At 31.8% G+C, this 13709-nt stretch overlaps 1 protein-coding gene across 6 annotated transcripts in view; it reads left to right on the top strand.

The window, feature by feature from the left end:
• The window catches only part of Rb1 (RB transcriptional corepressor 1), a 163609-nt gene that overhangs the window by 37496 nt on the left and 112404 nt on the right, over positions 1-13709 (top strand). For 5 of the 6 annotated variants that reach the window (XM_048800921.1, XM_048800924.1, XM_015484288.2 and 2 more), the window contains 5 exons: positions 3384-3422; positions 4816-4883; positions 8097-8207; positions 11214-11356; positions 13608-13685. In XM_048800921.1, the coding sequence (XP_048656878.1) occupies positions 3384-3422; positions 4816-4883; positions 8097-8207; positions 11214-11356; positions 13608-13685 (439 nt within the window). The remainder of the gene's footprint in view (positions 1-3383; positions 3423-4815; positions 4884-8096; positions 8208-11213; positions 11357-13607; positions 13686-13709) is intronic. The other variant, XM_048800922.1, reaches the window with a different exon arrangement.

The following is a 13709-nucleotide window of genomic DNA, read 5'->3' as shown; positions in this document are numbered from 1 at the left end:
TGTTTCTTTAATGGGCATAGAAATTTTTTAAAAAATATTTATTTTTTAGTTTTCGGCGGACACAACATCTTTGTTTTTGTATGTGGTGCTGAGGATCGAACCCAGGCCGCACGCATGCCAGGCGAGCGCGCTACCGCTTGAGCCACATCCCAGAGGGAGTTTGGGTGACTCACCAGTGTTCCAGGGCCATTTAGAGGAATTTTGTTGTCCCGTGGGTCCTGGCTGACTTTGGAGGGCCAAAATATTGACTGCCCTCTTAGTCTTGTTATTCTCTTTATTTTAACCTCAAAGTCTCAGTTTGTTGAATACCCAAAAGGCCAGTTACTTTTATCCCATTACAAAATATTAAGTGATATAAATAAATCCCCATCCAATTTTGTCTTTTAGAATAAGTGAAATGTTTAAAAAATGAAGTAGAATATACTTGTTCACAGATGTACTGCCTGATTGAACAGTGTCCAGTCTCATAATTATCAGAGTGATGCTGCTTGGAGTGCACAGTGTTTGGGCACATTTAATTATCTTTGTTTAAAGATGATAGTTATAATACAGTTAGGAGCATACAAACATAATCTTGAAGAATGCTATCTCTAAACATTTTAGCTTGGAGGACACCAGCTTGGTAAAGTATTCTCCTAAACTTTGCATTTTAGAAGGCTTGTATACTTGAGAAAGTACTTTTAACATACAAAGAAGACAGTAATAAGTATCTCAGCTATACTGAAGTCCTTTTTATTTATATTAATTTAGCTTTTACTTTTGAAGTGAAATTTAGAATTCATAGCTCAGTAGGGATAGCTATAATTATAAGGCTTTGCCTTTAGCAGATCTACATAGGTTAAGAACATTGACAAAGATTGAATAGCTTTATACTTCTTATAAGTTTAGGAAACAGTACTTAATAACCACAAATAGACTTATTACCTGATGTGACTGCTCATGTATACTATAACAAAACACTTTTTCAATCAGAGCATACAGATGCAGAAATGTCAAAAGTTTCATTGGCCATTTTATAGGTTGAAGGCCCAGATACTCTGCATATTGTATAAAAAAGAGCACTGATCAGTTACCTTGCATATATTAAACCTTTACAGCTTTAACTGTATAAACTTTGCATAACATTTAGACAAAGCTCAAATACACGACATATTTAGCCCTCAGTTTTATACATATCTCTAGACACACAGAGTGTCAAATATATTCTAATAATTACTCATTTAACCAGAGCTATAAAGTGAATTATCTAACAGATTTTAAAGCAGATACTTAAATAAGCCTTAATTCTCTCAAGACTTAGTTTCCTTAAGTAATTAAAACCTAAAGTCAGCAGGAAACACATGAAATTATCTTGATAAAGTACAAAAATCTCTGCTCTTTAAGCCAGCTATCTGAAAATGATACCCAAAGCAGATCAATACCTCAAGAAAACCCTGTTGCTTCTAATGTACAGAAATAGACTCTGACCTCACATCAGTGCACCAAATTCTGATCCTAGAAAAATCCTTTGAATAACTATCAAGTTATAGTCAATTCAATCACATGTAAGCCTCCCTCCATAACACCTGCCATTTCAGAAACTCTCTGTAATCCACCTAGACCCTGTACAACTTGTTTGCAACTTTAGTTTCTGTCCTATCTTTCTTTTTCCCATCTTGGAACTATCTAGTCATTTGATTTTAGGACAAAATTTTCGCTTTACCATACAAACTCCTTTTTCATCTGAAAGCATTCCCTTTTCCTTTTAACCTTCCTTACCAAAATACATTTTCATACCTATAACTTTCTTTTTTTTAAAAAAAAAAAAGAGAGACAGACAGAGAGAGAGAGAGAGAAAGAGGGAGAGAGAGAGAGAAAAAAAATTTTAATATTTTATTTTTCTTAGTTTTCGGCAGACACAACATCTTTGTTTGTATGTGGTGCTGAGGATCGAACCCGGGCCACACGCATGCCAGGCGAGCGCGCTACCGCTTGAGCCACATCCCCAGCCCTATAACTTTCTTACATTTCTTTTTATTCACTGATTTCCTTCTGCCTTACATTTTAAAGTTTGCATTTTAAAGCAATTTTATGAAACTTCTGAATTTAGACAAATTGCTCCTTAATATGACAACATGCTTTATGCTTTTTGTAGTTTTAAAATCAAAACACAACTTAAAAGCTTTGCATATAGAATTACCTATGTTAATTAGAATTTTAACTCTTAGTAATCTTATATTTTAATGCATCAGGCCCAAGAAGAAAGCAATTTTGAACTGTTTCCTATATCAACTGTTTATGGAAACACGTTAATAATCCCAAATATAATCCTATTGGCTTTGCAGCTCTCAAGCTAGGCAAAAGTGTATGTTAGCAATTTCAAAGACATCTTTACTTTTATCTTGCCAACAAATTATATAGTGGGCAAAGTATTAAATTGTCATCGAGAAGGTTAACTGTAGGGCTGATTTTGGTAGGGGGTAAAAAACATTAAAGAAGACATTGTTAAATGGTTTAAAGGATAAATAGAAATTTGCCAAGCAAAATGGGATTGGGGAATGGTACTGAGTCTTGCTAGGCAGAGTTAGCATTTGTACAAAGCCCAAGTAGAAGCAGGAGGTACTTTGATATTGCTAATGGCTGAAAGTTAGGAAGGGATCACGACATTGGTAGTGAGTTTGGACTTTGCTCTGAAGGCAATGGAAAATCATTTAGTGATTTAAAACTGGAGAGTGGGTAGTCAGATTTGGTCTTAAAAGACCATTCAGGCCTTTGTAAAAGGGATTTAGAATTTTTTTTTAAATATCTTTATTTTATTTTTATGAGATGTTGAGGATCAAACCCAGTGCCTCGCGCATGCCAGGCAGGCACGCTACCATTTGAGCCACATCCCCAGCCTGGGATTTAGAATTTTTGTTGTATTTTCGTATGAGATAATTTAGCCTTAACTTTACTGGCCTTGGTTCAGCAGGGACTTTTTTTTTTCTGTCTTATTAGTACCTTTTTCTGAAGAGTTATTGGGGAGATTAACTGTAATACCAAAGCCTGTTTATTACAGGGTAGACTGTATGACTATATGTGACTATTAGCTAAATAGTCATTAGTTATGACCTGATCTGGATTCTAAGCAGATCATCAATTATAAATTATATTTTGAGTTAAAAAGAGCATTTGGATCCAGTCCTTTTCTAATTAGATATTACAGTGATATGAGATGTCACAAATTGGGAAAACCTACTTAGTTTCATTATGCTATATGTGTTTTTGTTTTCAAAATGTGTATTTCTTAAAGTAAGATGAATAAAGTATGATAACATTGCTATGATTTCTGTATTATGAAAATATTTTTAAAATAACTTTTAAAAAAACACCACAATGTTAATAAAATTATTTCTTCCTTTTAGGACATGTGAACGTATCTATTTGACACAACCCACCAGTTCGTAAGTAGTTTAGAGCATATTACATTTTGGTTTTTTTAAAAAAGGGTTTTCTGGAATAGTCGCAGACATTGATAACATTAAGGTTAGTTTGGTTGATGATAGTTTCATGGGGGAAGAGATGTCTCTGAAAAAGGTCCAAGGAGTTTCCAGAGAGAAGGGGGATCTTGACTCAGGACCAGTGGGTTTTGTGGCATACATGAATGAAGACAATGTCAGCTTGTGTCAGTCAAAGGCACACACAGAGGTTTATTTAGGAAAATGTTCAGAGATTTATTTAGGTATATATTCAAGGGAGAATGGGGGCAATCTCAAGAGAGATGCCTTTGGTTTAATGAGTATGCATTCAAGGTAGAATTCGGGCTATCTGTAGAGGGAGAGAGAGCAATCCCTTGGGATGGACATTGATATTTATAGAGGGGTAGACATTAATATTTATAGAGGGATGGTTGCTGGGGGATGGACTAGATGTAGAACTAGGGTGGAGTTACATAGTTTCAGGCCAGTTTTCCCTGTACTTGTGCATTGCTCTCATGTTACAAGGGCATGGGTCAGGGGCATCTAGCCAAGAGTGTGTTGCTCAGGAATTGTAGTTGTCATGTCAGTGGTTTGTGGGCACTTCCTCTGAGACTCAGAATCTCTTCCTTTATCCCCAAAGGCTACTTTATAAGTTAAGGTCATAAAGTCCTATATAGGTGATTTATCCTGTAAATAAATACATGCCTCATGCTACAAAGGAGAACTAATAATGTGGAAATTGATTCAGTGCAACATTCGCTAACTCTGAGGAAAAATTCAGTTCTTAGATTAAATCTTTATTGATGGTCTCTCACAGATACTTTATTGACAAGACAGCATAATTTTGTGTATGCATAAATTTAAAGATTTATCTTAAAATTTCCAAATTATTTTTAAAAATGTATAATGCATTCTCTAACAGTATACCCATGTAGAGCTCCAGAAATTTTCTTTGGAAGCAGAATGAGTAGGATAGGAGATATTCTGCCCCACTGAAGTACAGTATTGAAGATGACTGATATAAAGGGAAATTGTATAGATAGGTTGCTGAAGAATGAATCCAGTGCCTCACACATGCCAGGCAAGCCCGCTACCACTGAGCCACAACCCCAGCCATCTTTTATATATTTTTAAATAACAATTCAGATATTCAGTATTTCCTTTACAAAGTGTATGCTGTTCTATGGGCTAAATATAATATCTTGGTAGAAACACCAATTGAATTGAGATAGAGTCCGGTATCAATTGAGCAATAAAAATAGAGTATGCACTTAACTCAGTCCTGTAATTTAAAGCAAAACAAAACAGATCACTCCAAAGGCATAGTTGAAAACCTTTGTCAGTATTAAATTTTTTTTTCTTTCTATTTATTTACTAGGGTATCTACTGAAGTAAGTTCTGTGTTGGTGCTGAAAGTTTCTTGGATCACATTTTTACTAGCTAAAGGTAAATTCACTATGTTTATTATATGCTGATGTTTTAAATGCAGTAATGAAATTGGTGTTCTTTTGGATTAAGTGCAAAAATCTACTTCCTACTCCATTCTTAGAGTATTATGGATTATTAACTGCTACAACTTCTTAGTAATAATAATAACAGAAATAACTTTGGACTTTTTTTTTTTCCTTCCTTCCTTCCTTTTTTTTTTTTTTCCTCCTGTGCCAGGGATTGAACCTAGAGCTCTGATGCATGGTAGACAAGCACTCTTTGATTTTCTAGGGTAAAGATTTACTATCTTATAAAAATGATATTTGCTTATGATAAATAAGTTAAGCAGTACAGTAAGGTGCAAAGAAAAATTATGCAAAGTATACTCAAGAATAACCATCATTAAAATTGTGTAATTATTATTTCAGGTATATCTTTGTATATGATTTTGTTTAAAAAATGAGTAGGTGAGTGCATCCATAAACATAGTTTTTAAAAATGGGATTATACTATAGTGTAATCTTTAAAATATAAAATCTAATTTTACTCAAACTATACAGAAGAAAAGATGTTGCTTAAATTAACCAAACTGTTTTGTCACTTTAAGTAGATTGTTTCTTAAAATATTTCTCTGAAGATTATGAAAAAGAGTTATGAAAAAATTGGAATTTTTATTGGAATTTTTATTTTCTTTACCTTCATATTTTGGTTTGAAGCAATATATATTAATGCACTTTGAAGAACAAAGTCCTGTCACCTTCCATCTCCCCACTTCAAGATTAGTTAATTTTATTATTATTTCATCATCAAAGATTATAACATTTGTATTCTATCTGTAATTATAATTGTTACACTTGGTTTGTCTCATTTCTATATCCTAAGTTTACCATAATTCCTTTATTACAGCTTTTTAATTTCTGTTCTTTATTCTGATTCATTTCTTAGCTGGTTAGATTTTACCATTGAGGATTTTTTTGTTTTCAGTAGGCCTTTTGGTTTTGTTTCTTTCCAGCCCTGTTTTTTGGCATTAAACATTGTTGTTAAATATGAGATTAGCTTAATTTCCCCTCTTCATTAGTTCCTGAATACTTGAAGAATTCTGTTTTTTTTTTTTTTTTTTCATTTTTACTCTCTCTCTCTCTCTCTCTTTTAAACTAAAGGGTTAGTAGTTTTTACCAGGATGTCTCTTGATTTTTATTATTCTACCTTAATTTTTCTCAGAACACGATGTTTCTTTTTAAATTGGAGGGTCTGCTCTTTTCAGAGAAATCTTACTCACCTGTATTTTAAAATATTATTCTATTCAATTAAGTTATTCTCTTTTGTTTCAGATACATTAACTGTCTTACATTGGATTGTTTTTGTCTTCCTTTTTTACTATTTTCTCCTATTTTATTCTGATCTTTTGTCTTTTTCTTGTGTGTTGACTGTTTTTATCTCAAGTCCTTCTGTTTTCATCTAAACTGTTTTTGTAATGATGTTGTTTGGTTCTTAGTTTTTTCTTAACTGTCCAGTCCCTTATTTTTATAATATGAATTCATTAAGTTCTTAGTGCAAGAACTCATATAGGTCATTTTCCTCTTTTAGATTCTCTTCCACATTGGATTCTCTGATTTTTTTTCTCTTCTTATGTTATGATTCTACTTTTTTCTTTTCTAGAATATGTTTGCATAATGTCTGTGTTTTTCTTCCTTATCTTGCTGGGACTTTATGTGGCTAACTCTGACTTCTTATTTTCTCTGATGCAGTATGAGTGAATTTCCCTTCCGTCACCTTGCATTTTATCTGTGATGTGTTTGTATTCCTCAGAGAATTATTGTATGTCAGCAGGTATTTTTATTATACCAAGCTTTATTCAGAAGGTAAGGGAGAAAGTAGAGATGTTTTTTTGTTTGTTTGTTTTATGTGTTTTTTTTAGTTTTTGTTAGAATGTCTATAATTCCTTCTTCTAAAACAGGATTGTGTTGGGATTCAGATTGTTCCCAATTGAGTGCAGTATATAAGAATCTTTATCAACTGACTATAGTTGTTTCTTCCATTTTGCCATTCTTTTAACAATAGTTAGTCCTTTCAAGTCAGAAGGAGAAAAAGATGAGGATTCCCTCTTAGTTACCTTCAGATTTTATGTTGCTACTTGCATTTAACCAGTACATTTTTACCTTTTCATTTTTATTAGATTTTGGAGAAGAGAGATTCTTTCATCTGACATTCTACTATTTTTACCTAGAAGTGCTTGATATCATTCTTCACCTCTGTGGTATTTCTAAATAATGTCTTAGTATATTATGAACCTTTTCCGCCATACCTATGGATCTAAAAAACTTACTTGATTCAGCATTACCAATTTTCTCACATATTTTCTGTTCCATCAGTATTTGTTGGGATTACTCCTAGTTTAGCAGATACCCAGAAGAAAAGTTTTAAAATATTAGAACCATAGGCAAGAATGCAATATTGTATTTAGCCACACTGTTTTTCTCAGGCATCTGTTACATGTAGTTATTTCCTCATATACTTCTACTGTATATGTAGTATATGAAATTTTAGGATTTTGTGCTGGATAATTACTTATAGATGACCTTACAATTATATATTAATTTTGTTATTTCATAATAGCTTTGGTAATATTTTGGAAAGTGTTAGAATTGAAAATGTATGAGGTTTGATAAATCATTAGGATTAAAAGTTAGCATATACCATACTTCAAAATTATTTTCAGAAGTAATAAATTCCATAGCTTGTAATAATAAGTTTTAGAAAAGCAAAATGCAAAATGATTTTAAACATAAGAAATTAATTTTAGTAATAATACTTAAGTGTAAAATTCTCAGGGTAGACAATACTAATTCATAATTTCATAATTACATATATTTGTCTATTAGACTTGACTGATTTTTAAAAAAAAATTTTTTAGTTATACATGGACACAATATCTTTATTTTGTTTATTTATTTTTATGTGGTACTGAGGATTGAATCCAGTGCCTCACACGTGTGAGGCAAGCACTCTGCCACTGAGCCACAACCCCAGCCCTTGACTGATTTTTTGTTTTTGAAAATAAGAAAGGAAAAAGGTTTTTTATCATGAATCTAGTGATTATAAAATGAATAACTATATGAATATACCCATACCCACAATTTCTCTTAAGCTTATAAAAATGAATAAATATGTGAATATACCCATATCAATCTCTAACGTTTCTTAAAAATGTGATTTTTTTTTTATTTTCAGGAGAAGTATTACAAATGGAAGATGATCTGGTGATCTCATTTCAGTTAATGCTATGTGTGCTTGACTATTTTATCAAACTCTCACCTCCTGCACTGCTCAAAGAACCATATAGTAAGTATCTTAAGTAATTTAAGCTCCTCCTTTGTCTTTAGCATTGTTTATTGGATGTCTGGTAGCTCTAGTATGGTTCTAAATTGAGAGGGTGATAAAAAATAAATCAGACATAGGCTCTGTTCTTGTGTTAGTCAACTTTCTATTACTGTAACAAATATCCAAGATAATCAACTTAAGAGCAAAGAAAGGTTTATTTTAGCTCATAGTTTTGGAAGTTCTAGTCCATGAACAACTGGCCCTGTTGCTTTGGGCTTGTGGTGAGGTTGCACATCATGGCAGAAACTCATGGTGGAGCAAAACTGTTCACTTTATGATGAGAGAGTGAAAGAGAGTTAATGGGCTGGGAGTCTACTTTTCTCTTCAAAAGTATGCCCCATACCTCTGACTGTTCCCTACCTATTGAGTCCTGTTGAGTTTCCCACAGTCTAGTTTTTGCTGATCATTAAGTTAACAAAATTTTCATCATCTCCCAATAGCACCAAGCTGGTGCCAGATCTTTGACAACCTGGGTCTTTGGAGGACATTCCATATCCAAACTATAAGCAGCCCTCAGGTAGCATAAATTATAAGAGGAAAGGTAAGAGATGTTAAGCACCCAGTCAGAGAATCTGGTAGAAATAATCTGAGTAAAAATAAAGGAAATGCTATGTTGGTTCAGGAGATAATGAAAGTTTTCTTCTGAAAAGCCAAAAAATAAAGAAGAGATGATATATGAAATGAGTGTTGAAGAATAAGTAGTTAAGATTAGGTTGAAGAAGTTAGAGAAGGGTATTCTCAGTAAAGAAGAGAAGAGGCTCTTACCTGTAGGATTTCAGAATCATTTATTATACTATAGAAAAATGTAAACTTAATAAGGTGTGGTCTGATTCCTTGCTCCTGAAATGATGAAAGTGTTAATCCTAAAAGTAATAGATGACAGATCAAAACGTTGAAGTCTCAAAGTGGCTGAAAGACTGAGCTGTAATTAATCTTTGTGAACAATAACTTAATGGAAAAATGAAGTGTGAAGTAGAATTTTCAATGTTTTGAACATGATTTGGCAGAGAAGACAGGAAACTTCACTTAGCAGAATTGAAATGCAAATCAAAGGGAGAAAAGCTCAAAAATTATATATAGAAAATAATAAATATGCTTCAAATTTCCCCCAACTTTTTAAACTTTCCTTTAGCTGTCTTCACTTATTTTTCAATGTTATAACTTTAAAGTTGATGTTATGTGTTACTTTAGGTTTACATCTTTGTTTTTTGGGATAATTCAAAACTACATTTAATTCTTTTAAGTGCTGTGTTAAATAGAATCAAGGATAAGCTATTGAATTGACTGAGTATGGTAAAATTTTAATTTGCTTTGTTATGGAGAATTTCAAATGAATACAAAAGTAGACAGTAGTTTAAGTCTTCATATACTTTTCACTTAATAGCTTCAACAGTTGCTGTGACCAGTCTATTGTCTCTTCCCCTGCCCAGTTCCCCCAGCTTTGTTTTGAAGCATATCTTTGAATACCTTATTATTTCAGTGTGAATCTTTTAAAAGGTAAGTGGTTTTTAAAATGCATAATGACAGTACTATTATCACATCTAATAATGATTTTTTTAATATCACCAAGTATCTGGTAAATATACCTTTTTTATCTCATAACTGTAATTAAAACTTTTTTAACTTTTTTTTTTTTTTTTTTTAGTTGTAGATGGACACAATACCTTTATTTTATTTGTTTATTTTTATGTGGTGCTGGGGATCGAACTCAGTGCCTCATGCATGCTAGGCAAGCGCTCTGCCCACTAAGCCACAACTCCAGCCCCTAGTAAAAACTTTTTTGTAGGTTGACTGAATCAGAGTTTAAATAAGATCTGCACTTTGTGATCGGTTGATACTCTTTTCAAAATTTCTTCTTCCAGGCTTTTTTAGTGGTAGAGAACATGAAGGCCTGATTTCAGTCCACTGCAACAAAAGAAAAACAAATGAAAAAAAATAAAGTTGTTCCTCCTCTATGTTTCTCTTCTTATTTTTTCCTCATAATTTATTTATTCAACCAGAGTGATAGAATGTGTGCTTAGCAGTCACAAAGCCTTGCTTTCAGTCCCCAGAACTGACATAAATAAACAAATAAGCAAATAAATAATCAATCAATCATGCTGGAATCTTGCAGAGTTTCCCAGTTGAGTTTTAGTCTAGTTTTTGCTGATAATATCCTATGGTATATGTTCTTCTGTCTTCTCAGTTTCTTGTAAGTTGATGTCTAGAAGCAATAAGTACTTTTTATACTTAATCTTCTAAAATCTTTTTAGAAGCTGAACCTATATTCGTTTTGAATCAGTAGTATGCAAAATAATCCAGGGAGTTTTTAAAAAAAAATCACAGTTTATTATCAGGAAATTATATTTATAAAATCTGTTTTTAAAATATCATAATTTACTAAAGCTTTTAAAATTTGTTTTTGTATTAGAAATTGAATCTGTAAATATTTGCTCATTATTTTTAGGTCTCTAAGATAGAAAACATTTTTTCCTTTTGCATACTGGGTAGGATACACTTAGAATTAGTTTAGAAATTGGTTGTTTCTCTGGTCTTCTCTGTTTATGGGACCACAGATGTTTTCTAGTTCTTTTTGTGTTATTTGGGGCAAAAACTCCTGTCAGTATTATAACTTGAAATAGGTATCTAATAAATAAGATGAAATTGTTATTCTTAGGGCTGGGATTGTGGCTCAGCGGTAGAGCACTCGCCTAGCACGGGCAGGATCCGGGTTCGATTATCAGCATCACATAAAAATATAAAAGGCATTGTGTTGTGTCAATCTACAAAAAAAAAAAAAAGATTTTCTCTCTCTCTTTCCTTTCAAAAAAAAAAAAAAAGAAATTGTTATTCTTATAATGAAGGCTAATAAGTAAAAATAGAATGTTAACAAGATTATTTCTGACTTTCCTAGTTATAATTAGAATACTTCATAATTTTATTCAATGGAATGTGTAATTGTTCTTATCTAATTTATCATTTTTACAGAAACAGCTATAATACCCATTAATGGTTCACCTCGGACACCTAGACGAGGTCAGAACAGGAGTGCACGGATAGCAAAACAACTAGAAAACGATACAAGAATTATTGAAGTTCTCTGTAAAGAACATGAATGTAATATAGATGAGGTAATTTCACTTTATGCTTTCTTTAAACCATTAAAGTAGATTTAGATAAAGTTTTTTCTAATAGCATATACTTCTTTTGTGGTGAGCATGCTTTTTTTGACTAGTGTCAACTCTTTTCCAGTAGCAACATATTTTAGAAAAAAATTATTTTTCATATTCAGTTACTTTGCTTTTAAAGAGATTGGCTCCTCTACTCTATAATCACAGAAATGTATATCATAAAGATAATAGTTTTCAAATGTATTTCTTCTTTGATTCCACTGATATTATCAGTACCCCTAATGTTTTAAAATGCCCTGCCAAGAAGACCTTGATGTTTTGGTTTAATGATAAATGATACTAACATTAAATTTCTCCTCAGCCTTATGTAACTAGTCACTTTCTAAACAAAGCTGATTGTTAATGGTTAGTATAGAATACATATTCATCCAGGAATGACTTCCAGAGACTGATAGGTAGCTCATTATTAATAGAATCTACATTAGAGTTTGGGGCATCTGGTACCAGGGCTACTTTTACTCTACCACCTTGTTTTTCTCTGTTATATTGTCCACAATTCAACACTACTAGATAGTAGTATGAAATGTTGCATTTTAAAGATTTCTCTGGCAATGCTGGGAAGGAATGGTATTATGCTCCCAAAAATCTAGTTTAAGAAAGATTAGAATGATTTGTCAATATATCTGAGTTTTAGCATTGTAGTTCTTATTAACTTCAACAAATAGATATGTGTGTATAGACATATCAACTTTGTGAAAAAAATATGTATATATACTTTTCTAGAATCACAATTTATCTTTGCAAATAAGCTGACGAGTATAGTTTGAAATATTTCTTTTTACTCTATTTTTGTTGCTTATTTACAAGATAATGAATGGTAGTAAATATAGTTTTCTCATTCCACATTGTTAATTCTCTGGATTTCATAACTACTTGTAAAATTTCACTTTTCTTTCTTTCTTTTTTTTTTTTTTTTATGGTACTGGGGATTGAACTCAGGAGCACTTGATCACCGAACCACATCCCCAACCCTTTTTGAATTTTATTTAGAGACAGGGTCTCACTGAGTTGCTTAGTGCCTCGCCATTACTGAGTGTGACTTTGAACTCACAATTCTCCTGCCTCAGCCTCCTGAGCTGCTGGGATTACAGGTGTGCGCCACTGCACTCGGCTAAAATTTCATTTTTAAGATTAAATCATTTTTTTTTTAACTTATCAGTGTAAAGCACTTTTTCCTAGAATTTAAAATGTTTATAGTTATGATGAAAATATAGTTAACTAAAAGCTTTGTGGGGTTTTAATTAATTGATACTGGATTATCTAAAGGTGATTATTTAAATGTAGCATTTATGGCTATAACTATTGGTCATTCATACTAATTGGTTAATTATTATATTGTAAATTTTCTAGATAAGTGGATTTTTTTAGAAAACAAAGATAATAAATATTTCAGAGACTTAATTCTTAAATCTTATTTATGAAGTATAAGGTAGGAATTGATATTAAATTATTGGTTCCTTGGTAAATGTAGATTCCAAGTTTGGAAAAGGAAGTTAAATAAAGGAAAGCAAGTCATTTTAAATTACATAACATATTACAGGTTTAGAACATAGCTTCATGTTTTCTGAGTGCAGTTCTTTAAAATCCATGTTACCTGTGGGATGCTTTTCCATGAAACAATGCATATTTCCAAAAAACATTTTTATTTGGTTTTGAAATGAATTATTGTGTGTAAAATTAATTATTTTCTTAGATTTATACTTAAAAATTGCCTTGCTATTTTCTTAGCAGACATCAAATGACCCTAGTGTGAAATGATCCAAAATATACTTTGGGGAAAAATGAGAAACAGTATAAAGAAATGAAGAATGGTACCTTTGATGATAAATTAGAGTTTAATTCTGGCTCTGCCACTTTATAATTGTGCAGCTTTGGTCAAGTTGTTTAATTTGTTTGAGTGCCCTGTTTTTTTTGTTGTTTTTTAAATGTGAAATATTGAAATTCTTTTTAATGCCTTCTTTTCTAGTAGTTCCTATTACAATAACAATTTTCTACTTATCTCCATTTTAGGACCTAGAATCTGATTCATGTACATTAAAAAGTAAATAAATGAATTAATTATAAATAAATATCACTAGCTTGAATGTGTGTCATTGATTAAATGTGAGTAAATACTCTCATTCTAGTGTTAATAGTGACAAATTGAATTTCATTTGTTTTATATTTTAATGTCATATAATATCTTTTTCAGGTGAAAAATGTTTATTTCAAAAATTTTATACCCTTTATGAATTCTCTTGGAATTGTAGCTTCTAATGGACTTCCAGAGGTAATCTGAAAGAAAATTTAATAG

This window comes from Marmota marmota, unplaced genomic scaffold (genome assembly GCF_001458135.2).
Source record: "Marmota marmota marmota unplaced genomic scaffold, marMar, whole genome shotgun sequence".
NCBI classification, from domain to species: Eukaryota; Metazoa; Chordata; class Mammalia; order Rodentia; family Sciuridae; genus Marmota; species Marmota marmota.
The sequence above is the reverse complement of the archived record's forward strand: the minus strand, read 5'-3'. Positions and strand labels throughout refer to the sequence as shown.